Raw genomic sequence first — 25335 nt, forward strand, 5'->3', positions numbered from 1 at the left:
TGTGCATTGATTTGTAGCGAGGTCTCACCGACACGGGGCCGGCCAGGAAACAGCCACAAAAAGTCAGTCATTGGATGCATGGCGTACCGGGAGTGCATAAAGGGAACGCTTTTGCAGAAAACGACAACGGTGCAGCCGCAAGCAGATATCCATCGCCAGGAACGGCTTCTGGAACCGTGCTGAACCCGGCTCTCTGCCAGAACCCAGTCTGAAAATACCCGCGTATTTAATAAGCAACAGTAAATATATAAGATTTTATAGTCCAAAAGTGAATTTGTAAGACATTGCTTACGCTAAAGTAAATAACGCACATGCTTGGGGGAGGGGCGTTGTGTTCCGAGAACTGCCGACTGGGGGACAACTCGTGTGCGTCTTCAGTCCAGCTTGATCTCAAATGACGAGCCGCAGCCACACCCTCCACTCGACTGCGGGTTGGCCACCACAATAAAAGCCTGGCCGATAAGCCGGTCCTGCCAGTCGATGGTCGCTCCCTGGACCAGCGGCAGCGACACGTCGTCCACGACCATCTTTGCGCCCTTGCGATCAAACATTATGTCGTTCTCTTCGGGGGTCTCGGTCATATCCAGCATGTACGAGAACCCATAGCAGCCGCCCGAGTCGACCCGTAGCCGCAGGTACTGCGTCTTGTTGCGCTTTTCTGACAAGTACAGCAGCCGCTTGATGGCGCTGTCTGTTAGTGTAATCTCGCTGCCCATGCCTGTTGGCTTGGGCTCGGCGGCCTCTGTCGGTGGTTGTCCGTACGATGCAATTTTGTCTGCGAGCGCGGCTGTCTCTTTGGCGTTGAGTTTGGGCAGACTGTATTTGGTTGCCGTCGAGTTGTATCGCAGAGCTGGTACTGTGACTGCTGGTTGCTGTGGCCGCGCCCGGACTGCCAAGCAGCCTATGCGTCTGAGCTGTGTCCGTGTCCGTAGAAGAGCGTTCATTTATGCAGCTGCTGAGGGGGGTGTGCCGAGTTCGAGTAGCAGAAATGAGCGAGAGGGAAGCAGAGGAAGCAAAAGTGGTCCTGAGCTCGGCGTGACAAATCATCAAAGCTTTAAAAGATAAAAATCGAGATTGCCCAATCACCGGGGCAAAAGATACCGCAGGCCATCTGTCGCCAGCGGCTCTGGACCCACACAAATTCAAATTTGGCGCATTTTTCGCTTTTTTACTTTTTCACTTTCAATTCAGCTTCCGTTCTTCTTTTGAGCATTTTATCTGTTCAATTCACCCGTCACGAATCAACACCACACACAGCTAAAATGGCCCCTATTCTGTCGATGTTTGTCGGTGCCACTGTCGGTCTCGGAACCGGCATGTACGCTATGGGCCTGCAGGGCCGTGCCGTGCTGAAGCCGCGCATCAGCTACGCTGTGTATGTGTCCGCCGGCGCGCTTATCGGCTACAAATACTACTCGTTCAAGCAGTACGAGAAGCAGCTGATCGAGAAGCGTCGGACACACCTGCTGGAGAAGCGCGCGCAGCGTTTGGCCGAGGCCACTGCCGAGAACTAATCAGTCCCTAGCTATTTCAGTGGTGTTTCCTATATACAATGCTCTACATGCCAAAAGCGATCACCAATGTTACTTTTATGTTGTCACTATCTGGGCATGTTTCGGCTGGTAAAAGTGCCCGCTTGGCCCAGCAAGGATCAGCTATGATCACGGGCACACGCTTTGCCAGATCAATGGCCCGGGCCGCGCACGTCGCGTGATTTAATTGGTCGCTCCAGGAGCTGGTCGCTTTCATTTTCGCCGAATAGCCCTCGGCTAGCCGTTACGCGCTCCGCTCCGCATCTCTTCTCATTCCCATCTCTATTGAATTTTATACTTTTTTCTTTTAACAATGCAGAAGCAGGAGACGCAGACTCCGACGGCCAACGTCATCCAGGAGGCGCCCAAGCAGTTCGTCAAGGAGGCATCGTGGCTGCTCCGCCGCTGCAGCAAGCCCGACCAGAAGGAGTACGCAAAGATCGTGCGCGCCGTGCTCATGGGCTTCCTTGTCATGGGCTTCATCGGCTACTTTGCCAAGCTCATCCACATTCCCATCAACAACATCATTGTCGGTGGTGCTTAATACCAGTGCTTCTTGCGGATTATTCTAGAACATCACCAAAAAACCAATATAATATGCGTAGCACACATGTACAAGCCTCCTCGCACTGTGTTATACATGTCTGCATGACAGCCTGCAACAGCAAAAGCAGCAGGTGTCGCTGCTTCTAGCGGGCCCAGACATGGGCTGTGCCCCGCGATCCGCAGGCTAGCCATATTGAAACGGTCTCTGGCCCGAGCTGCACCTAGTGGCTTATCACGTGACCTGATCTGATCGGCTCGTCATTCATGCTCCCCGCGGCTCGCCTCGACATCGTGGCCGCAGAGACGAAAATTTTTGCGAATTGCAGAATGTAGGCAGATTTCTCTTCTCTACTTTTCATTCTTGAAAAATACACATTTTTGCAAGCAAATAGCAAAAAGCCGGCATGCCGAAAAATAAGGGCAAGGTACGGAGGCGGCAGCGCAGAGGAGCCTGGGAGCTGGGCCAGATGAGCTGTAAATTGGGCAGCCCCAATTCAGAGATTCTAACAAAGCAGAGTGTGTAGGGAGGAAAGAACCGTCGTCGCGGAAAGAACGACACAGAGCACGAGAAGCGCGAGCTGGTGTTCCGGGAGGAGGGCCAGGAGTACGCGCAGGTCGTCAAGATGCTTGGAAGCGGGCGTGTTGAGGCTCTGGGATTCGATGGCACCAAGCGTCTTGCACACATCCGCGGAAAGATGCGCAAGAAGGTGTGGATCAACCAGGGCGACATTGTGCTGATCTCGCTGCGCGACTTCCAGGACGACAAGGCCGATGTTATCATGAAGTACTCGGCCGATGAGGCTCGTGCTCTGAAGCAGTACGGCGAGCTGCCAGAGAACGCCAAGATCAACGAAACCGAGGCATTCGAGGCCGAGGACGATGATGTCGACTTTGACTTTGAGATCGACGAGATCTAAATACATTATTTGTGTGTTGGCTGCGATTATACAGACGCAAATGGCTCATTTCCCGAATACATCTCATCATGTCTTGCAAATATGGATTCTCGATAGATGACCAGTGTGACGATGGGCTGGCTGGGCGGCCTCAGAATGCAAGCGAGGGGAGGGGCGATCACTGTCTGCTCGCTCCACCGGGCTAGCCCGCCGGAATGTGATGACATAGCTAGACGCATTTATGCTGGCTGGGAACAGTGGCAGGTGCGTTGTGACTCACTGACCAAGTGGATCAACAGCGACGGAAATGGACCTTTAAAAGGTTCGATACTGGACCGAGATTAGGATTCCCTCTATCTCTGTCCCAGACACATCTTCACCCAACTTCCCGAATCGTCGGCGCTTCCGTTATCAGCAAGACAAGCGAGCCTAGAACGCCCAGTGAATCAGAAACACGCGCTTATATAAAGCCCACTCCACTGATATCTCTTTCCCCATTGCAAAGACCTCTTCACTCCAGATGTTTACCAAACTTTCCGCCTTCAAGCCGTTATTCACACCCATGCCCCGCCTTGCCTCGTCTGTAATTCCTATGGCCACCAACGGGTCGTCGGTGCGCGCACTCCACACACCTGCACTCTCGACGCTGCCGCGCGACATGATCTCGTTAGCAGACTACACGCCGGAGCAGATCGCGGCCCTGGTCGAGTCAGCTGCCGACTTCAAGGACAAGACCAAGAACCACGGACAGGCCTTCCACCCCGACGAGCCCCTGAAGGGCAAGACCATCGGGCTGCTGTTCTCGAAGCGGTCAACGCGCACGCGCGTAGCTAGTGAGACCTCGATCGCGTACCTCGGCGGTCACGCAATGTTCCTCGGCAAGGACGACATCCAGCTGGGCGTCAACGAGTCGCTGAGGGACTCGGCAATCGTCATCTCGAGCATGGTCGACGGGCTGTTTGCCCGCGTGGGCGCACACTCGGAGATCACAGGCCTGGCAAAGTACTCGTCGGCACCCATTGTCAATGCTCTGTGTGATGAGAACCATCCGACGCAGATCCTGGCCGACCTCCTGACCATCTGGGAGGTGTTTGGCAAGCGCAAGCCCGAGGCCAAGACGGTCTTCGACGTGGTTCGCGGTCTCAACGTCGCCTGGGTCGGTGACGCCAACAACATCGTATACGAGATGCTGTCGGCGTTCCCCAAATGCGGCATCAACATGAACGTGTGCACGCCGTCCAAGTACCCGATCCCCGAGTCGGTGCAGCAGATGGCCAAGTCAGATGCCGACAAGGCGCAGTCGAATGTGTCGTACTTTACTGATCCGGTACAGGCAGTCCAGAACGCCGATATCATTGTCACCGACACGTGGGTCAGCATGGGCCAGGAGACAGAGAAGGCACAGAGACTGCAGGATTTCGCCGGATATCAGGTTACACAGCAGCTGGTCGATGCGGGCAAGCCCAACAAGGACTGGATCTTCATGCACTGCCTGCCGCGCAAGCCCGAGGAGGTGTCTGATGAGATCTTCTACTCGGACCGGTCGGTTGTGTTCCAGGAGGCCGAGAACCGCAAGTGGACCATCCTCGCCGCGTTCAGTGCGCTGTTCTCCAAGCGAGCCTAAAGACAGTTTGTTTTATTAGGTTGTAGTCATAAAAAAGCTCTACTTGTAACAGTCAGCGCCATCATCGACATTGTCGACATCGGCATTTGTAAACAGGACCGTCGACAGTGGCCGCCTCGCATGACGGTCCGGCTTGACTCTAGTGACGCCCGAGCCATCGACCACCGCCGCGGCGCGCTGGGCAGCAATCTGCATGACCACGTCGCCCGCGGGCAAATACTCGGCCGCCCTTCTGCCCAGCGTATGCAGCGACGGCGACGGCTTCGGCACCAGCGCGCCCTGACGGCCCGAGCACCGCACACACAGCCTGCGCTTGTCCTCAACCGTCGAGCAGCGGTAGCAAATGACCAGTCCGCATGCGCGGCAGTGGTGGCGCCGGACCATCATCGAAAACGCAGTCTTGCGGCAGACCATGCAGACCGACGTCTCGTGGTCTGGCACCCACAAAACACCGCCCTGCGCCTGGCGCTTGCGGAGCCGCGAGCCCAGAGCCGTCACGCTTTCGGCATTGGCCACCGAGCCCGCAATCGAGCTACGCCCACGTGCCAGCAGTGGAACCGGTGGCCGCTCCACATAGTCCTCCTCGTCGAGCCGCAGGTCTTGCAGGAGTATCTCCAGGCGCGTGCGTGCCTGCAGCGCCTGCTCCACCCACAGGCGCCCCCCAGAGGGAAATCTCAGCACCATCGACTGCTCGTCGTCAGACACATGCACCAGCGTCTCGTCATTGTCGTCCACACGCACCACCAGCTCGTCACTGAAATCCACAGCCCTCAGCTCCTGCGGCGTCTCGTCCTCGGGACCGGCCGCACAAACCACAATTGATTCAGAGCACAGCAATACATCGACGGCTCGGCCGTCCAATTCGCACCTGGCCTCGCCCAGTACCCTTCTCAAATCGCTCAGCAGCGGGAAGGGGTTGGCCGAAGTGTGCTCGGCCTTGGCCAGCCGGTGCAGAGAATCAAACGGCTGGCGCAGCCCAAGACACCGGCGCGCATACCACCGCCTGCGCATCCCTTCCTCCCACTCTTCCTCGCCCAGCGCGGCAATATACTCGCTGGCCGTCGACCCCACCGACTCCACACGCCGCCTGAACGCGGTCTTGGGCGGCTCTCCCTCGCTCTCGGAACTGCTTGGATCGTCCAAGACAATCCTGCCCCCTCGAATCTCCACGCTCTTCATCGTCAGCGCATCCGACAGCTCGTCCTGCCGCCCGCGCGACACATGCGACCGCGTGCGCTGCGGCGCCCGCCGTGCCCCGTTAATCACCGGCATCGACGCCCGCGGCCGCACCTTCTCCGGCTCCTGCGCCAGCTTGTGTGCGCTCAGGATCATCTGGTGCGCCAGCATCGACGAGCCCGAGGATCGCGGCACATTGAATGTCGGCTCGGCCACCAGCCCGTCCTGCACAGAGGGCTGGGCGGTTGCTGCGAATAGCGCGCGCGAGTCGCCGCGTCGTTTGGTGTCCGGCCCACGCGACTTGCCCGTCACCGAGCTGGCTGCGCTGGTCGGTGCGCTTGCTTCCGTCGAGTTTAGGCGCCGCCGCCGCCCGTACTGCCGGCTGATCGACCGCAGCGTCTCCTCCATCGTCTGCCGTCGGATCGACGATGATGAGGTGCGCTTGAGCCGCGGCGTGGGCTCTGTGGCCGGCTCCATGCTACTGAGCGACGCGTTGCGTTGGGGGGCGTCTGTGGGCGGAAACAGACCGAGCGCAGTGCGCGTGCGTGTGCGACGCGGGGGACTGGCTAGCACGGCTGGATCCTCAGTGTTCATAATATTAGGTGGTAGTATGGAAATGCAATGAAGGTGGAAAAATATATATGGGAAATGAGAAAGAAGAAAATAAAAACGAGTATTTGGAAGATTGAAAAAGTGGGGAAGAGAAGGGGAGAAAGTCCGACAGACCGCCAAAACAGCAGGCGTAAAGACCACCAAGAAAAACTTTTTGTTTATTTTCAAAATTCGCTTTCCGGCTAGTATTTTGATTTTCAACAGCATGTTAGTCAACATAGTAGCCGTGGGTTTTATGCCACTCCTCCAGCGAGTATGGCGGTACTCGTCGTACCTCTCGCCGTCTTCAGGCACGGCCCACTTGGCTGCGCTGCCCATCATGATGTGGGTGACGCGCTCGGGCTTTGGCAGCTCCGTATCGATGCACGACGCATACGGGTAGAACCACTCTGGCCACTGCTCGTCATATGCATACAAATAGGAGGCACATGTGGGGCAAAAGAACCGGTCCTGGCACAGCACCTGCTGGTCCTTTGGAGCCGTCTTGTCTTTGACAGCCCGGTAGCTTTTCATTAGGTCCTTGCCCTTGGTGACTTTGAGCGTTGCGTACTGCCCAAGCATGTTGACTGTGTAGCCGCCGCCGCCAGACGTCTTGCGGCAAATGGAGCAGTAGCAGCGCATAAAGGGCGCTGGCGCATGGGTCGAAAAGGTGAACGCGATGGCACCGCAGTGGCAGGATCCGCTGAGCTGCTTCATCTTGAAAGGAGAGGTGCTGGAATAAGGGTGCGGGAAAGCTGAAGGAGAGATGGGCTGTTTCTCCGCCACGCGCGCTGGCTATTTATAACCCCGCTGGCATCATCACATAGCACGCTCAAAGGCCACATGGCACGCAATTCCCCTGATCTACATTGGCTCCATTACCGCTGCCACTCAAGCCGGGCATGTCACCAACACGGCTGTCAAGAAGGGTATTTGAGAGTTTGCAAATGCCATTGGTTTATTAGCACCTTTGTGAAGCAGAGAGAAGAATTGAGAAAGAGAAAAGGGAGGGGGAACAAAAGCAAAGCGACGCAGATTGGGTTCTGCGACCTCCTCCTCCCCTCCAGCAGCGACCGAGCAAGGGGAGAAGGGGGTTGGGTTATGCAACAGGGAAAAAAAAAGAAGCGAAAACGGGGGAAGCATCATTACGATGCCGATGCCGACGACGAATGGCCAATGAGCCATTTCAGGGTGATGTCGATGTTGACCTGGTTCTTGGCTGAAATCGAGTAGCACGCGACCTCCCGCGTATTGATTGCCTGGAGGTTCATTGCCTCAATCAGCTGCTCCACGCTCAGCGCCTCCTCCAAATCGTTCTTGTTGCCCAGCACCAGCACCGGGATATTTGCCAGCTGCGGCTTCTCCAGCAGACTCCACAGCTCCGCCCGCGCCTGGTCCAGCTTGGCATGATCTGCCGCATCGATAACAAACACTATCGCGTTCACCCCGCGGCAGTATCGCTCCCACATGCTCCGGAACCGCGGCTGGCCGCCGATATCCCACAGCTTCATCGTCACGTTGCCCTTGGTCACCTTGCGCATGTTGAAGCCCACCGTCGGAATCATGTCCTCTGTAAACTGCCCCGATGCGATTACATTTACTAGTGTTGTTTTGCCAGAGTTCTGCAGCCCGACCAGCGTTAGCTCCATCTCCTCCTTCCAAAATAGGCTCCGGAGCCAGTCCAGTATCGCCTTGATCACCGATGCCATGTGTGTCTCCGCCTGTTGCGGTTGTGTGTATAGTACAGAAATATAGGTTTGCTGGTGCGGGTGCTACTCCAGAGATATAAAAGCCCAATCCCCCGGTGTTTTGGCCCGTGGCTCTGCAATTAGAAAAACAAAGTGGGGGCTCCCTTCTACAGAGTTGAAATGCAGCTGATTAGAATGCGCCAAAGTCTGTGCAATCCTGTGTCTTCCAATAGCGGCTGTGTGCGCTGTTGTCATACCTGTTCAGGAGAAAATAGTAAGAGTAGCAGGTAGAAAAAAACTGTGTAAAAGCTGCAAAACGAAGAGGTAAAATGGGGCCAAAGGGCAAAAGCACAGTATCGCACAAAAAAATAGAAGCGTCAACAAGAAAAAGTGCTCGGCCCAGCAGCACCAATCATCTGATTTTCACGTGGCCCCTCGAGGTCGCATTGCTACTGGGCAGCATGTAGATCCTCTGGCCATTTCCTACCGCAGCCGGTTGTTTGCATTGGGAAAGGGCAGCCCCTGGCTCTAGGGAAGTCAACGGGGATTCATGCCAAGGGATTCGTTGTTACACTCTGTGGACCGCTGGCAAGGAATCGGTCCAAGCGGCGCTTCTCATTTGCCCAAAGGGGCGCTTGGACTACAGGGAACATAGCACCAACTTTTTTCCGACCACTGATCGGTATTTTTCTCCTTTTGTGCGCCACGGCGACAGTCTGACACCAAGCGCGCTTCAGCACCTTCAAATAGTGGCGGACAAGGGACTGCTAGGCCGGTCTCCTCCCTCTTCTTTTTTTTCTTTTTCGCCCCTGGCACTTTCGCTTTATTCTTTTCGTCATTTTTGCTTGTTGCCAATGGTGTTCATACCCGACGAGCCACCGCGGCATTCGCTAGATGCAGCAAGAAATTCCACGCCAACAACTGGAACAGCAGCAGTGCAGCATGCAATAAGCGAGCACGGCACCAACAGCACGACGCCGCGTGCGGGCACCATCGGACAGCAGCACAGAAGGACAGCAAACCGGATGTCGTATGCGCACCAGCGGAGCCAGAGCGGCTGGGACAAGCTGTTCCGCAACATGTCGCAGCGGTCCGAGTCGCACCCGGCCGAACACACGCACAGCCCAGCACCAGACGGCGACACCGAGTCGCGGGTGCCGGGCATCGGCGAAGACACGCTTCTGCACGAAGACGTTCAGTATGTTGACGAGTAAGCCTATCCATCTTTCGCCCCCTCCCACCATTCATGCGCATCCCACGTGTCCATATGCGCAGGTTCGCGAACGCATACTAACACTTTAATATTAGGTCTGATGATGCTGGCGATGCCTTGGCTCTAGGCGGATTCCCACGTGGCGGGGTCGATAACCGCGGGCGGTCAGACACCGGCGCGTCGTCAACCGGCTCGGCTATTCAGTACGCCAACAGCCACATTGGCTCGACCACGCAGCTGAACACCCACTACGACATTCCGCCCGATCCACAGGAGCTCTCGCAGCCGCCAGAAAAGGTCATGAAGCCGCCGCCCGATGACGATGAGGAGCACCCGACGTTTCTGCGGTACTTTCACAATCACCACGGCGAAGGCAATTCACAGGAACAAGAGCGCAGCGGCGTCGATGGGCAAATTCACACGATTCCTGCACCAGGACAGCGAGGGTCTGCACCGCTCATCGTCGGCACCGTCGTCGGCATCGTCCTCATCTAGCGCGACGGGGGGCGAGGAGGACGAAGAGAAGACAAACAAAAATAAGCGCATGGAGGAGCTCCGGCACAAGTTCAAGCGGGCTGTTCTCAAGGCCTCGGTGATGACGCGCAAACCCCAGCAGAAGATGAAGAGCTCGTTCCCGAATGGCATGTTCCCGTTCCTGCAGGACGCGCTGTTCGTGCCCATGTTTTACTTTATGCGCGATGAGCACGGCCACCGCGCCCCGCCAGTCATCTTCGATGCGATTTCGCTTGCAGTCACGGTCTCTGGCACCACCTTCGACTCTGAAGACCAGCACCACTTTGTTGTCCGCATCGAGCTCCAGTACGGTGACATCAAATGGGTGATCTACAGACGCCTCCAGGACTTCATCACCCTGCACACCATGCTGACGCTGCGCAAGTTCCAGGGCCGCGTCCACAAGCTGCCGACGTTCCCGCAGCAGTTCTCGTATGCCATCGAAAAGGCCAAGTCGTTTACGCCGGGCCACCAGCGCGTCAACCGCATGAATCAGGCCACGGTTGACCGCAAGCAGGCGCTCGAGAACTATCTGATCAAGGTGCTGCGCGCGATGAACATGCGGCCTGCGTACGAGATCTGCACGTTCCTGGAGCTCAGCGCCGTGTCGATTGTCAAGGATGTCGGATGGAAGGGCAAGGAGGGCAACCTGGACAGGCGAGTCGAGCACACGACTGGCCAGTGGTGCACCCCGCGTGACTTGCGGCGGTGGACGCGCCAATGGGTGATTGTGCGTGATTCATACATTGCCTTCTGCAGCCACATCTCCGATCCCTACCCGACCGACGTGCTGTTTGCAGACTCGCAGTTTGACATCAAATTCCGCAAAAAGACCGGCCGCAATCCGCTGTTTCCGTACCGGATCACAGTATCGAACCAGTACCGGCGGATCCAGCTGCGCAGCGATAGTGAACGCGTGATCAACGAATGGCGCCATTCGATTGAGCAGATGAAGAACACGTCGGCATGGGCTGTGCCGCACCGGTTTGCGTCGTTTGCGCCCATCCGCGACAACAGCCGCTGTGATCTGGTTCGTGGATGGCGACGACTATTTCTACGCTGCATCCGAGGCCATCGAAAATGCCACCGACTGCATTTACATTGAGGACTGGTGGCTCTCGCCAGAACTGCACCTGCGGACGCCCATACGCGCAGAACGAGGAATACCGGCTTGATCGGCTGCTCAAGCGCAAGGCCGAGGAGGGGGTCAAGATCTATGTGGTCGTGTACAAGGAGGTGACAGTGTCGCTGACCATCAATTCGGCATACACCAAGCGCAAGCTGCAGTCGCTGCATCCCAACATCATGGTCCAGCGCCACCCCGACCACTTGGCTGGAGGCACTATGTTCTGGGCGCACCACGAAAAGATGCTGATCGTCGACAACACCTTCGCCTTCATTGGCGGCCTGGATCTCTGCTGGGGCCGCTACGACACCCACGGCCACCGGCTCGCCGACTACTACCTGCCATACAAGGGCAAGCCGTACTCGCACCTGCAAAACTTCTTTGGCCAGGACTACAACAACGCGCGCATCCACGACTTTGCCAACGTGAACGACTACGAGGATACGCTGATCAACCGGCGCACCACTCCACGCATGCCCTGGCACGATGTACATATGGCCATGATCGGCCAGCCGGCACGCGACGTGTCCAGGCATTTCATCATGCGGTGGAATTTCCTAAAGAGCTCCAAGGCCATGGCCAAGACCCGCCTGCCATTCCTGATGCCCAAGGGCGAGTATTCGGTCTCCCGCAACGACCTGCAGTACCGCGGTTCCTGCCGCACCCAGGTGCTGCGCTCCTCGGCGGAGTGGTCGCTGGGTATCAGCAAGGAGAGCTCGATCCACACAGCGTACTGCGAGATGATCAGGGATGCAAAGCACTTTATCTACATTGAGAACCAGTTCTTCATTTCCAATGCCCGCGAGGACTCCGGGTACACAATCAAGAACCGCATTGCTGAGGCCCTGGTGGACCGGATTAAGCGCGCGCACCGCCGCAAGGAGAAATTCCGCGTCATCGTGCTCATGCCTCTGATGCCTGCCTTCGAAGGCGATGTCAATGCCGCTGGTGCCGCAACGCTCAAGCTCGTCATGCACTGGCAGTACCAGACCATCTGCCGTGGCGACCACTCGATCATGAGCCAGCTTGAAAAAGACGGCATCAACATGCACGACTACATCCGCTTCTATGGCCTCCGCACCTACGACGTCATTCGCCGGTACTCTGACAACGGCATCGAACAGGACCTGTCGCATATTATCGGCAATGCACCGCTGGAAGTTCCCGGATTTCGACGCTACGCTGGCGCAGCAGGGCGTGCCAACCATCCCAAAGTCGCCGGCCGCTGCCACGCCAAGCGTCCACATAGAGACTCCAGCACCGCCGGCCCAGCGCAGCCCGTCGCCGCCACCGGTGCCGACAAAATCTACGATAGCCTCACGGCGAGCCCACTGGCCTGTCGTTCACCGATCCGCCGCACATGCCCGACGACTACTCGTTCCGTAGGACCCGATCAGGCATTTGCTGCCGATACGTTCCCGATGGAAGACAACACCAGAAGGTCGCGCGAAATGACGCGCTTCTCGGAGCACATCGAGCGGCCGACGCAGAAGCCGCCGATGATTGGCCGCAGGTCGTTCAACCTGCACCGGCCGACATTCATGAAGCGCCGGTCATCGCTGTCTGCCCTGCCCAACCTGCTGTCGGGCAGCCGGGCCAAGCAGCCGCAGGATGTGGAGCTCGAGTCGCTGGACTCGCTGTCCGACGATGACTGGCCGCGTCCCGACGTATATGCGGCGCATGGATAACGAGGGCCGGCCGCAAGACCGCCTTACGCTACCTGGTTCGTGGCACAGAGCACATCAAGCAGTACAAGAAGAACGTCATGGGCGCAAAACACAAGCGCATTAACCAGCTCACCGAGCTCGGTCCACCGCGACTCGGACTCGGAGTTTGGCGGCTCGCAGGTGCATCTGGATATGGCCGATGTCGATAACTACGTCCATCCGTTGCCGCTGCGCGAAACCGGCGATTCGGCCACACCCGTGTTCCTTGGCAGCAAGGACGAGAAGGGCAAGCAGGCCGACCGTGGTGCCATGGCCGTGCTGCCCGAGATGGCCGGCGCTGAGTATATGCGCGAGCGCCTCCAGGCTGAATCCACGCCAGGCGCCAATGCTGTAGGGCATGTGCGCCAAAAGTCGTCCAAGGCGCCCACCAGCACACCGCGCCGTGCCAATACTGTTGCCGGCACACATACCCACACATACCCGCCCGTGTCACGCACTGGCGCCCAGGTTCTTGAGCACGAGGTGTTTGGCAAGAAGCCAGACACCCCGCCACCCGCTCCACCCACACAGCAGCCACCGCAGCAGCGGCCGACGCCAGTCCCGCATGGCCACACGTACAGTGGAACTCCTGCCTCTGCTGACCAGCCCGAACCCGAGATTGTAGACCAAATCGTCACTGAGCTCGTCTACATTCACTGCAAGCTGATGATTGTCGATGACCGCTATGTGATCATGGGCTCGGCCAATATCAACGACCGGTCAATGGTCGGAAACCGCGACTCGGAAATCGCCAATGATTGTCGAAGATACCGAGCCAGTGGTCACGACCATGAACGGCCGGACATACCAGGCCGCCAAATTCGCCCATTCCCTGCGCGTGCAGCTGTGCCAGGAGCACACTGGCGTTTTGGACTCCGTCGACCAGATGCGGTACATCAACGAAATGTATGTGGGCAAGCCGCCTGTGGATACGAAGCACAGCGACGCACGGGCTGAGTGGACCAGGAACACAAAGAAGCTGATCGAGGACCCGCTGTCGGACGACTTTTTCGCCATGTGGCAGGATACTGCCGAAGGCAACGAGCGCATTTTCCGCGATATCTTCAGATGCGTGCCCGACAACACCATCGAGACCTTTGACCAGTACAAGACGTTTATCCCCGGTCCAGAGGTCCCGCATGGTCAGGCACTGCCTGGCCGCTCGTCCGCCGACACTTTGGAGATTCTGAAGAATGTGAAGGGGCACTTGGTGCCGATTCCGATGAACTTCTTGAAGTACGAGAATTTGGGCGTCAAGCTCGGCGATAAGGAGATGCTGGTGCCTGTGGAAGTCTTCACATAATCAACTAGCTGCGCATATGTAATATTGTGTTTTCGTTTATTCTATCCGTTCGAGTTTCCGCCATTTCGCTATAATATATATTTTTGATGTTTTGAAACCACGTATGGTTCCGCATGACATACCATTGCAGATGCTGCAGAGGAGAGCGTGTGGTTGAAGAGCCGCACATGTACACTTTGCCGTATTGCTCTTCATCATAAAACCACGCATTACAAATGGAGGCTCAGCAATGGCTATCTTGGAAACGCCTAATGTCATGAAATCTACCTTGGATAATCTACATCCATTGGCACTTTTATGGCTAGAACACCAAACGTGGCGAGGCCCTTCCAAGACTTGTCCAAAATGCCGACCATTGGAATCCAGTGAATTTAGTAACAAATACGAAAACACCCCTGTTTCGGTGAAGGTGGCGGCAAGCATACAAACGTGTCCAATACAAATTCCAGGACAAACTGTTGAAAACACCTGCACGCTATTACCAAAGTCTGCGCGATATAGTTTGATGCAGGGTGACGCTAGCAGTAAAAGCATGGACGTCGGAATTTCATACCACTCAAGAAGGTGCCAATATCGGATGTATTAGCTTTCGGTGATACCCATTGCCATTCCAGGAGCTGCTGGTGTGATCCTGTCAGTTATCTTTCTGGATGCGATATGCCATCTTTGCAAGGGATTGGTTGGTGGTCGGAGACTGCACCTGGCCAACTGGGAATACCTCTACCATACCCAGCAGTGCATTGCCTATGCAATTTAGATACTCCATTCCGAAGCGATGACAAAGGTCGAACGGGAGCAGAAGAAAATGGCCGCCTGGTGATCCCCAGCTTGCGCCCAAGGAGCTTCCCTTAGCTAGCCCTGGTTTCTACACTCTGTACTATAGTTCGCTTGCTCATTCAGCTTGCATCCAATTGCACAGAAGATATCATTGTCCGAGAGACGGGCTCTGCGTGGCACATGTTCCAGCAGCTCGAGGCGAAGCTCGTCCAGCTTCTCGCGCGGAACCCGAAACATATGGATGTGTGGCTAGCTGCCTACCTGATACGTGGTCAAGGACTTTCCTGTATGAGTTAGGCGACAGCCATTTCAGCCAGCCAGTCACCAGCATCCTGCTACCAGGTAAAAGAATCGCTGTAACGCACTGCCAATCTCAGGCGCGCTCGCTTGACAAGTACTTGAGTAACCCGATTGTCATGACAATAATTGGATAACTCTGCCGTCATACCGCTGAGCAGTGACTGTATTTCCTCCGCTTATCAGCTAAGTGTTTCTGCAGCAGTGTAGACGTCGGTAATGCCATGGCTGATGTTCGAGGAAATGGGTATCCTGCTGTTCTCCTTCAGTTGGAAGATGTGTATATGGGCAAGCATGATCAGTTTGATATCCTTGTCAGGAACAGAAACACTCAGCAATCGACAAGTCGTTGGAGCGTGTCGCAGGGTTGAAGTGGGCGGATTAAATGTCTTGATAATGCATGTTGGACTGCGAACTCGCAATAGTCAGGCATGCTGAGCTTGGATCTTGTCCATGGCAATGCCCATGGTATCGTAGACAGTTTGCTTGAGATACCCAGCCAAGTGCGGGAGGTGTACCAGGGTGTGGTGTCGAAAACCGATTTCCCCCATCGACGCTACGTGATCGACTGTACTTCTCTTTTCAGATCAAGAAATATCGTCAATTGCTAGCACCTGCCTTCTACAATTTTCCGTGGATGTCACGACGATTAATCTCCTGTTCGTTATGACATTTGCAGTGGCTACAAAGTGGCGACTTCGGACGGTTCTGTTGTTTGAACAATCTTCACCTTTTTATTCCTTTACTCCATCTATGCTACTAAGTGAATCTGCGCTAACCCAGAACATAGCATGTGTTTCCCTCTGGTCAAACAGGCTGGCTGAGGATTCACCGTCGGGCGAGTACTCCAGCTGGTGCTGTGGATCTGCCAAAAGCACTGGGCATATGCTCCTACAACATCTTCTGAATGCTTTTCCGACAATATCGTGGTGGATTTTTTACCACCGCACAGCAGCTATTCGTGAGTCAGAAAGTAGTGGATGGACAGACGGTGTATGGCCTGTTCAACTGCTGAACCATTTAGGCGTTGAAAAACGAAACGAAAGCAGAGTAAGCAACTGTACTCTGCAGTGCACGCCATATACTATACGCAAACATGAAAAGACAGCTTTAAGAGATAGTTTATTGATGAAAAATCCGTCAAATGGCAGGTAGGATTTGCTAATATATAGGAAGGAGAGATACTGCAATTGGCACAACGATAATCCGATCCAAGTACAGTCCCTGCCCTCAAGAGCTGTGTTGCCGAGGTTGGCTCAGATAAGCAGCAGCCATGTTGGCTTGGTTCAGTTCGCTTTGGTCCGGCTAGCTGCGCAGGGTCCTTGCAGAGCTTGTAACAAATGTCAATAACCCTTAAATCCGAAATTTGGGAAAGGTATCATGCGGATCTTTTTCAATGAGACGATATCAGTATGAAAGTGACTTTTTTGTTAGGAGATGAACGAACGAACTGGATCTTCATGATTGAATAGCTTAGTTTATCGAATTAGAGTATAGATACAGAGTTGGAATGTGATGAATTCGACTCTATTCCATTCGTGAACCATGGCTTAAATAGCTGCCGTGGGGCTGAGGGTCGCGCGTTAGCCTCTTATTTCACGCTCTATGCACACGAATGTGATTCCAGACATGGTGGTTGAAATGAGAAAACTCGCTGAACTCCAAAGGCAATCTTCCAATTCAACAAAGGATGAGCGGAAGAGGCATAGTGAATCGATTTTGCCAGCAGAATGTTGATCGTTCATTTATGAAAAGAGCAGGGGTCATTTCAGACACCTCCAACAATGCCTTGCCACAATATCTCCGCATATTGTCTCAAGAGAATAGCGAGAGCCTCTCTTTGGTCATGCATGGCCATTTTGCTAATGCAGGTTGTGATGCCCCAGGATCTACGGACGCATTTCAGTTGTATCAAAATGGACAGGTGAGGCGTGGTAGCACATTTGTGTAGTGAGTATTGTAATACAGCCACAGAGGTCCATGAGGGCATTATGTCATGTGTTGTGTCATAAAGGTCAATACGTAAAGGGTTGTTTGAAAAAATATGCGATTGGAATAAATATGATAGATACATATGGTACATCTTCAAGAAAGCCAGGACTCCTAGCCATACACCTCGGTTTTGACACCTCTGCCCCTTATGCAATTGAATTCAAGAATGTCAAGCGCATTACTCTCGTGGACAGCAACCTTCGTCAGGTTGGGCAAGCTGCGAATGAGAATACAGGCACGATGGAACATCTCTGGACCGCTGTGTGCAATACTGACATAGTAGAGCGAGGTGCTGATTGGGGGCAGGTCGGAGGCATCGATAGTATTGGTTCCATGCCTGTATGTGCTAGGTGCTGTGTCCTCGATTGCAGGCATGTTTTCACCCTGGCAAAAGTGTGTAAGGGTGCTTGCGGGCGCTCCAGTGTTTCTTGAACACGATATCCAACACCCCGAGCCTTGGCAGTTGCTGAATGGCTCCGTGCAAATAGGGAAACTCGTCCACGCTCAGGTCGATCTGCAAGTTTTTGAAGGCAAATAAGCTGGTCGACATCTGTCAATGGGTACGGATTTGAGAGCAGACACAATTCCTGCACTCGGCATAACGCTTTGTAAAACCTAGGTGATAGCGCCGCGCTGAATAAAAACGGGTGTGTCCGAGAATTGTTGCCCGACCAGCACGAATGCCTTAATCCTCGAGACAATCCGCGCATCGACATACTGAAGGTCGCTCAGGTCCTCGCCCATTGCAAGAAACTCGATAGGAGATTCATGAAAGAGACTGTAAATGTCGCCAAAAACAGGAACTGAATGCCCAACCGTTAATGAGAACAACTTCGGAAAACGCAAGGCAAACCCGCCGGTCGGATCCTAGCTTGGCGCTAAGATGAGTTTGTGGCATACAGACGTATAGCTGAGCTGCTCCATGCTAGAAAAGACAATATCGTTGCCGTTTCTGGATTTAAACCAGCTCCCAGTTCATACCCTCGATGATCTCATAGACCGTCATCTTGCGAATGACCGACGCTTCAAACACTGGACTGTCAGCAAAGTAGCCTAGGTACTTCGAGTTCAGTTCCAAATCTGTTGTCTCATACTCGACGCTGGATAAGGCTCTAGGCGGCAGTGGATACAGCCCCTGGACTGAATGTGAGCTGCTTACGGTAGTGGTGAAAGAGCCAACAGTAAAGTGGATATAGTATAGTGTTGTGGATAGTCAATCCAGATGACGCTTTGCCAGATCCATCCTTGCTATACGCCAGGGATCTTATGTTCGAGAAGAGCGAGATGAAACTGAAAGAATGCAATTTGTGCCTTCGGGATCCAATCTGCGGGCTTGTAGGTGGGATACGTTCCAAACGACCATGAAGCCGTCACCAACGAATACAAGGGAACGGATGTTTGCCCATCTGAAGTGGTAGCCGTGAAACATATTCAGGATCTCTGTCATCTGGGGTTTGCACATACATCCATCATCCGAGCTTGATGACAAGGTGACTGACATCCTCTGGTCTTGCCCATCCCGATGAGCATCTCAATATTTGACCGCCATGCGTACCCATGTCTCCCATCCATTCGTGCAGTCCCCAATAAGCACGCGCTCGACGCAGACATACTTGACGAATGGACTGCTGATAACAGTGTCGCCATCTGCGGCATACGTGGGCGAGCAACAGAACAGCCGTGAGGCCAAAGCAGTTTCCTGCTTCAGGAAGCATAGTCGGACACACCCACTTGAATATCTCCAAGAGGATGTCGTCCGGGACAAATGATAGCGGTCCTGAGGGAGCCATTGTGAGAAAAATAAGAGAGGAAAAGCGTGAGTTAAAAGTAGAGCGAAATAGAGGCTAAATAAATAAGGTTGTGATGTGTTTACAGGTTGGAAGAAAGGCCAAGTAAATCAAAAAGGGCGCTATGCGGTGAAGCAGGCTGAGGAGGAAAAGGAGAAGACGGAGGAAACCATTTATTTCCGCGACAGGGGTGTGCGAGGGAAGAGAGGCGACTTTTTATACCCTGAGAATCCAACGGATCTCTCGCTGTTTTTGAGCGCCATCGCCATGCCAGAACAGCATCAGGTGAGGAAATAGTTTTGATATTCCAGACTCACAAGGCAGGCAGGTGTTTAGCAACGGCAACTGCACAATTGTGGTCTGGTCACATTGGCAGCATGCTGCCGCGAGTGCCAGGAATGGACAGGAAACCCCGTCAGTTTTGCCCTCACCAACTCGGGGCGGCAGGCAGGTGCATGCATGTGTGTTGTCCCTCCTGCCAGCGCGACAACCGCTTGTCGGAGGTTGCCTCGCTTGCTCTGTTTTGTGCAGATCGCAGAGAAATTAATAAACCCCAAGTCCATTTTTCCAGCTGACTTTGTCCAAAGGCTCGTTCGCCAGCACCCTGATTTCCTTGCTGCCCAGTTCAGCCAAGTTGCCGTTCTCCAATGAAAATTCTTGCTGCACCTGTGCAAAGACGTCAGGAGAGACAGTGCGCAGCTTGGCTTATGTCTCTCTCACCCAAGCGCCATGAATATGCCTCTTTTTATGGCAAGGGTACGTTGAAGGATATGTGCGACTACCCGCCATGATGTGTCTACGTCGCACATATTGCATTTTTAAGCACAGAGTAGGTAGGTGGGGCTGACTGTACAGGCGCATCCTGAGGGTTTTTCCTTGTCAGACAGGGAGGCGTTGTGGCAGCGTGAAGATGGGTCCGCGGCTATGGCTGATGTTATCCATTTGCATGTAAGTCGGAGCTGGCCATTTTAAGACAGTGGGCTTGTTTTCTATTCCACAGTGCCGTATGTTGGTCATTGTGAGGACAGCAATTTACGCACGTCTACTTCCGGTGTGCATATGGATGGGGCGTGGTTGCTGCCTGTGGTTGGTGGGTGGGGTTTCTGGATATACCAGCAAGGTTTCCGCTTTCCCATCAGGCTAGCAACATACCAACACACACAAGTGACCACCGTTGCTTGTAAGTGGCCAGGCATCCTTTTGCAGTTGCGTTCGTGAACACTGGCCACCTGCTCAATACAACAATTCACGATCGAGGTAGAGTAGAATAAGGTGCTGAGCCCACCCCGTCCGTTATCTACGGCCATCGTCTCTGGTGCATGTTCCTGCATATTTGATTGTCACTGCTCACATGTGGCGTATGTCACACGTATTCACTGTTTTTGCAGTTGCCAGTGACATTCAACATATACGGATAGCGCCACATTCACAAGGAAATGGAAAGATCATATAATCTACGTAGTTCGTGGAGGTTTGATTAGCAAATCTACACATAATGGCATGCCATGTGGTGATGCTGATCCATGTAATCAATCAGGTCAGCCTCATATTATGTATGTATAATCGCCACTATATAATATGCCCTTATGTCGCCGCCGCTCAAATAAGCACCATGGGATTTAACATAAAACCGGTTGATTCATACCTGTTATTAAAACAACAATTAAAAGCTAACGAAATAAACGAGATGAATTTGAAACGAGAGTAAGGGTTGTTGGTGAAATAAAGAACGGGGGGTAAAAGAAGGGGGAAGGGGGTTGAGAACGAAAAACACAAAAGAACAATATCGGCAATTTTTTATGAAACGAAGCAGCCGTTAGTTGACCAGATCCGACGCTGGTGGCGCCTTCAGGGCGTCGGCGCTGGGACGGCTGCCAATCGAAGATGTGCGCTGCAGCTGCTGGATAGCCGCCAGCATATTCGATACAGAAATTTCATCGTCGCTCATCAGCAGGGCCGAGTTGGGCGCGCCTCTATCGAGTTTCTCCTTGACACCCTCTGCGGACGTCTGCGTCGAGTCGACTCTTGGGCCATTCTTCGCAGCATACTCTTGCAAAAGGTCCGTGAACGCCGACAGCCGCGCGTGCATGTCGTCCAGCTCACGCTCACGTTCTGCCAGCTTTGTCTCCATGTCCCGGCGGCGGTCGTCCGTTTCGCGCAGGGTTGTCCGCAGCGACAGAAGCTCGTCGCGGGCCTCAGACCACTGGCGGTGGGCAGCCAGATATGCGGCCTGGAACTCCTTGATGCGCTGCTCGGCGGTGCCCGACGAGGAGGCGTCGGAGGCGAAGCTGCCGCGCGGTTGCATCACAGGGGCGCCGTTCGAGTCGCCGCGGTCCAACGAGCGCACGCGCTCCTGGGCGTCAGAGAGCTTGCGCTCGAGGTCCTGGATCACCTTCTCCTTGTCCTCCATCTGCTCCAGCGCGCTACGAAGGGCACCGAATGCGCTGATCTCCTTCTTGGCGTCGCTCCACAGCTGTTCGAACCGCGCTGCGCGGTCTTCAGACCGCTGAGAATTGGCCTTCTGCTTCTCAATCTCAGCTGACAGCTCCATGGCTTGCGATTCGAAGCGGTCGCTCTTGGCCAGCGACTCCTCGAGCATCAGCTGCACGCGCTCTGCGCGCTCAGTGGCAGCCTCAGCCGACTTGAGTGCGCTGTCCATGCGCTCTGCGCGCTGGCGCTCAGCACCGGCCAGGGCCACGCACTCGGTCTGCTTCTCAGACAACTTGAGCGAGACGTCAGCCAGCTTCTGCTCAAGGTCGGCGATTGTCTGGACAGCGTCGTCGGGCAGTGTGCCACGCGAACGCTCCAGTGCCATCTGCCGCTCCTCCTCGTCTTTTTGCGCCTGTGCGTAGAGCTGTTCGAGCTCGCGGTGCTGTGCACGCGTCAGCTCGGCGTCGTGTTTGAACTCGGACAGGGCGTCCTGTGCCTGCTTGAGCGAGAGATTGGCGTTGGCCAGCTGGTTGCGCAGCGCGTCGTTGTCATTCAGCGTGTTGGCATACAGGCGCTCGAGCTCATGGATCCGGTGCGAGTTCAGCTTGCCAACCAGCGCGGGGCTGGCTGCCGACAGAGCGCTGGCCTTGGCCTTCAGATAAATGGCCTCCTGCAGGGCTGCCTTGCGCCCGCGCTCGGCCTCCGTGACTCGCTCGATGGCCACACGCGAGACAGTAGCCAACTGCTGCTTGGCCTCGGTCAGTTCCTTGCGCATGCTTAGCAGCACATTGAGCACGCGCGTGGCGTCCTGCGACAGCAGGTTCTCGACATTCGAGATACTTTGGATCGAAAGATTCGGGTCAATGCTGCTGGCCTCAATCTCGGCTGCGTCCAGCTGGCGGTTCTGGCTGTACTTGGATTCCAGCGAGCTCCACGCCTTGGTGATAGCCTCCTTCATATCCGACGAAACCGACATATGGCGCATCTTGCGGGGTGGCTCCAGCTCAGGCAGCGCCTCCACAGTGGCCGGATCGGCGATCGGGGGCAGCGACTCCAAGCTAGGCGGCTTGAAATCGGACTCGTCGAACGTATTGCCATTGGCGCCGGTGCTGAAGGTAGCCGAAGGAGGCAGGAGCGCCGACTCAGGAATATCCTCTGTCGACAGCACGCCTTCGCCGTTGATAGCTGGGGAGTCGGACAGTCCGCGGGTCGACTCGCGCGACATGAGGTTGGTCACACTGAGCGTACCCTGGCTGACGACCGAGTTGCGGTTGCGCAGAGCAATGGTCAGGCGCTTGTCGTCGCGCGGAATCGGCGCATCTGGCTGCGAGGCCAATGGCGGGGAGACTGCCGAGCCACTGGTTGATGAGCTCTGGTTCGACAATGTCGGCGCAATGGCCGGTCCCGGGCTGCCCGAGTTGGCCGGCATCAGGCCCTGGCTCAGCAGAATCGACCGGCGCTGGTGCGCCCGTGTCCGCATTGAACCCGACTGGGTGTTGCGCGAAACCGGCGTGCCGTCATCGGGCTGCGGCGCGGAGTTGACGATTTCAAAGCTCTCAATGGACTCGGAGGGCCCGGTCTGGATTCCGTTGGTGGTCGGGTGGTGCGGCTGTGGCTGGGCGATCTTTGATGGCGATTCATCCATGGCTCGCTGCTCCTGCTGCAGCGCACGCTCGGTGACTAATCCGCCAACCATTGAGATAGCGCGTGCTCCAGCTGTCTCGCCACCTGCCGGGATCTGGATGTCATTGACGCTCGGCGAGCCTTGCCGCACGCCTGGTGGCATAAGCGACCGGTGTCGGCGAGCCTTGTCGCCCCGCTGCTGGGCCACGTCGTCGTTGCTCGTGGGTGAGCCGCCGGTGGCGCCGGTGCTGGCGCTGCGGGCGAGGTTCTGTGAGTCGCCGCTGGCCTGGCTTCGTTGCGACCCGCCGTCTGGCTGGATCTTGATCTTGGACGTGTCCAGCGAGTAGATTGCGGGCTCAGCCTTGGAGTCGTGGCGGGCGGGCAGATTGCCGCTGTACAGAAGCAGGCGGGATTTGACCACCGAGAAAATCGGGTCGATCTGGTGCGGCCATGCCGAGGCGTTGATCTGGAACGTGTACCAGCGCTGCAGCGAAATTTTGTACGCGAAAAAGTCGCTGAGCGGCTCGCCCTTTAGCGACCGGCCGCCCATAATGAAGATGCAGTCGTCAACCACCGCCGAGGCGTGGCCGTAGCGAGCCGGCGGCGTCGCGCCCCGGGGCGTGACCTTTGTCCACCGCTGCTCCTCAATGCTGAATGCCCACAGGTCATTGAAGCACTTGTCCTGGTTCATACCGCCAAACACGTAGATATTGTTGAGATGCACGCTGCACGAGTGGCCGGCGCGCCCAGGCGGCATTGTGGTGCCGCAGTCGATGTGCGTCCAGCGCGCACCCTGCGACGCCGCAATGCGCACGTCGAACGAGACCAGATCCTGCAGGTAGTAGCCGTCAACGGTACCGCCAAACACGTACAGCTTCGAGCCCATCGAGACCGCCGTGTGACCCTTGCGGCCCATTAGAGGGTTACCCTGAATCGGCACCTTGTACCACGTGTGGTTGGCCATATTGTAGGCGTAGAGGTTGTCGTCGCAGCGTCCATCGGCCAACTCGCCGCCAAACACAAACATCGTGCGACCAATAAACGACGCAGCGTGCCCTTCGCGCGGTGCTGGTACGTTTCCGTGGACACTGACCAGCGAAGCCGTACATGACGCCGAGTCGAGGATTGCCAGGTCGTTGTGCAGGCTGTCGCCGGCCTTTCCACCGAACCAGTAGAGATCCGTGCCATTCAGTGCTGTTGAGAATCCGCGGCGCGGGAACAGCGTGGGCCCCCGTAGCGGCTTCATCGACCAGAATGATGAATGCCCATTTCCAGACGATGTAGGCCGGGCATTACTGCTCCCGTGCTCCTCCGGCGTTTTCGCGGAGCGGCCATTATTCGCTGGCGTGCCTATTGACTGCGACCGGCCGAGCTGGGAATGTCCGTTGGCATCTGCTGGGCGTCCATTCACGTATGCGGCTGCGTCAGCATGGCTGCCAGAGCTCGTCTGCCGCTGGCCGTTTGCTTGCCGCTCCATGCTGGATGACCCATTGCTGCGTGGGACATACGGAAGGCCATTCTGTGGCAGCGGCGGCGTGCCACCGGTCTGTTGCGGTTGCGGTGGCGGTGGCGACAGTCCGTGGTGATTCTGTTGAGGGGACGGAGGCATATTCTCGGAAATCTCGTTGCGTCGCAGCTGTGTCAGGCCGCCGCGCCCGTGCCCAAAGTTCTCGGGCACGTCGGAAGGCGGGCGGGTCTGAGCGCGCGACGCGCTCTTATTCTTCCTGCTGAATATGCTTGGCATCAGCCGTGTCCGTCGCTTTTGCTGCTGTTCCTCCGCCGTGGTTAATGTCTGTTAAATATGGAAATGGCCGACCTCTCGAATGACCAAACGAGAAAAAAAGAAGGAAGAAGGAGCAAGTAAAGGAAAGGAAACGGAGGGAGCAAGTAGTGCTGAAACAGGCTATTTTCCGAGATGATACACAAGCTCTAGAACCGTTGTAATATAACCCTGAGCGCGCTGCAGCTAGAAATTCGACCCGTCAAGAGATGACTGCCGAAAAAGAACAAATGCGTTGAAAGGGGAGAAAAACAGAAAGGGATAGTTGTCGCGGGATCAAGGATAGAGTAAAGAAAAGTGAAGAGCGAAGAAAAAAAAAAAGAAGAAAAGGACACAAAGGAGAGGGTAGAAAGGCAAAGTAGAAGGAAAGAGGTGCAGATGGAGGGGGAGGCCGGGAAAACCTCTGGATGGGATGGTTTATGCGCACAGCGCGACCAAAAAGCTAATTGTCAGTATTGCTTTTCCTTATTAAGAGAGCCGGTGGTTCATAGAAACATGCACAAGCTCCCCAGCGGTTCCGCAGGCAATGCTGTCAAAGAAGCTTTTTTTAGAGTCGGTGTGCTACTTGAGAATACAGGCGGCAGTTCTAGTAGCAAATAATAGAGAAACGCTGTGAGCTAAAGAGAGAGGGGCCGGTTGATGCTGGAGTGGCCCTCTGCAGAGCATTTTACGATTCCCTCTTGCTTGCATGATTGTTGTGAACGCGTACACTTGTTACAGCAGGAACAATGGCAG

General features: G+C 55.4%; 12 protein-coding genes across 12 annotated transcripts; 6 read left to right on the forward strand and 6 right to left on the reverse strand.

Annotated features, from left to right (window-relative positions):
- Positions 1-348: 348 nt before the first annotated feature.
- DL89DRAFT_269795 (uncharacterized protein) lies at positions 349-1072 on the reverse strand. Its single transcript, XM_040888429.1, has one exon. It carries the CDS (start codon positions 942-944, stop codon positions 375-377), a length of 570 nt encoding a protein of 189 aa, XP_040740705.1. The 5' UTR covers positions 945-1072; the 3' UTR covers positions 349-374.
- A 200-nt stretch (positions 1073-1272) lies between these two features.
- Positions 1273-1682, forward strand: DL89DRAFT_269797 (uncharacterized protein). Its single transcript, XM_040888430.1, has one exon. The coding sequence runs from the start codon at positions 1281-1283 to the stop codon at positions 1512-1514; it is 234 nt and encodes a 77-aa protein (XP_040740706.1). The 5' UTR covers positions 1273-1280; the 3' UTR covers positions 1515-1682.
- A 72-nt stretch (positions 1683-1754) lies between these two features.
- DL89DRAFT_59216 (SecE-domain-containing protein) lies at positions 1755-2188 on the forward strand. Its single transcript, XM_040891846.1, has one exon. It carries the CDS (start codon positions 1846-1848, stop codon positions 2074-2076), a length of 231 nt encoding a protein of 76 aa, XP_040740707.1. The 5' UTR covers positions 1755-1845; the 3' UTR covers positions 2077-2188.
- A 414-nt stretch (positions 2189-2602) lies between these two features.
- DL89DRAFT_226374 (nucleic acid-binding protein) lies at positions 2603-2995 on the forward strand (the record flags this gene model as incomplete). The annotated part of the gene is made up of 1 exon (XM_040884807.1): positions 2603-2995. A coding segment is annotated over one exon (393 nt), but the record flags the coding sequence as incomplete, so codon positions are not given.
- Positions 2996-3339: 344 nt separating this feature from the next.
- Positions 3340-4636, forward strand: DL89DRAFT_269798 (ornithine carbamoyltransferase). The gene has a single exon (XM_040888431.1). The coding sequence runs from the start codon at positions 3537-3539 to the stop codon at positions 4596-4598; it is 1062 nt and encodes a 353-aa protein (XP_040740709.1). The 5' UTR covers positions 3340-3536; the 3' UTR covers positions 4599-4636.
- On the reverse strand, positions 4618-7296 carry DL89DRAFT_59235 (uncharacterized protein). Its single transcript, XM_040891848.1, has one exon. It carries the CDS (start codon positions 7080-7082, stop codon positions 4638-4640), a length of 2445 nt encoding a protein of 814 aa, XP_040740710.1. The 5' UTR covers positions 7083-7296; the 3' UTR covers positions 4618-4637.
- On the reverse strand, positions 7297-8473 carry DL89DRAFT_59234 (P-loop containing nucleoside triphosphate hydrolase protein). Its single transcript, XM_040891847.1, has one exon. The coding sequence runs from the start codon at positions 8072-8074 to the stop codon at positions 7511-7513; it is 564 nt and encodes a 187-aa protein (XP_040740711.1). The 5' UTR covers positions 8075-8473; the 3' UTR covers positions 7297-7510.
- A 375-nt stretch (positions 8474-8848) lies between these two features.
- On the forward strand, positions 8849-14008 carry DL89DRAFT_324714 (phospholipase D). Its single transcript, XM_040891478.1, has 10 exons — positions 8849-9263; positions 9362-9613; positions 9651-10809; positions 10905-12065; positions 12097-12198; positions 12233-12287; positions 12334-12572; positions 12611-12654; positions 12710-13337; positions 13387-14008. The coding sequence occupies exons 1-10, from the start codon at positions 8908-8910 to the stop codon at positions 13912-13914; spliced, it is 4524 nt and encodes a 1507-aa protein (XP_040740712.1). The 5' UTR covers positions 8849-8907; the 3' UTR covers positions 13915-14008.
- Positions 14009-15715: 1707 nt separating this feature from the next.
- DL89DRAFT_269802 (uncharacterized protein) lies at positions 15716-16641 on the forward strand. The gene is made up of 3 exons (XM_040888432.1): positions 15716-16139; positions 16161-16277; positions 16306-16641. Exons 1-3 carry the CDS (start codon positions 16117-16119, stop codon positions 16343-16345), a joined length of 180 nt encoding a protein of 59 aa, XP_040740713.1. The 5' UTR covers positions 15716-16116; the 3' UTR covers positions 16346-16641.
- On the reverse strand, positions 16624-17163 carry DL89DRAFT_269803 (uncharacterized protein; the record flags this gene model as incomplete). The annotated part of the gene is made up of 1 exon (XM_040888433.1): positions 16624-17163. A coding segment is annotated over exon 1 (175 nt), but the record flags the coding sequence as incomplete, so codon positions are not given.
- Positions 17019-17738, reverse strand: DL89DRAFT_269804 (uncharacterized protein). The gene is made up of 3 exons (XM_040888434.1): positions 17626-17738; positions 17529-17567; positions 17019-17494 (listed from the first exon to the last, which is right to left on the reverse strand). The coding sequence occupies exons 1-3, from the start codon at positions 17722-17724 to the stop codon at positions 17360-17362; spliced, it is 273 nt and encodes a 90-aa protein (XP_040740715.1). The 5' UTR covers positions 17725-17738; the 3' UTR covers positions 17019-17359.
- Positions 17739-23289: 5551 nt separating this feature from the next.
- On the reverse strand, positions 23290-24066 carry DL89DRAFT_226274 (galactose oxidase; the record flags this gene model as incomplete). The annotated part of the gene is made up of 1 exon (XM_040884799.1): positions 23290-24066. A coding segment is annotated over one exon (777 nt), but the record flags the coding sequence as incomplete, so codon positions are not given.
- Between the last annotated feature and the right edge of the window lie 1269 nt (positions 24067-25335).

This window comes from Linderina pennispora (assembly GCF_002104995.1).
Source record: "Linderina pennispora strain ATCC 12442 chromosome Unknown DL89scaffold_14, whole genome shotgun sequence".
Classification (NCBI taxonomy): Eukaryota; Fungi; Kickxellomycota; class Kickxellomycetes; order Kickxellales; family Kickxellaceae; genus Linderina; species Linderina pennispora.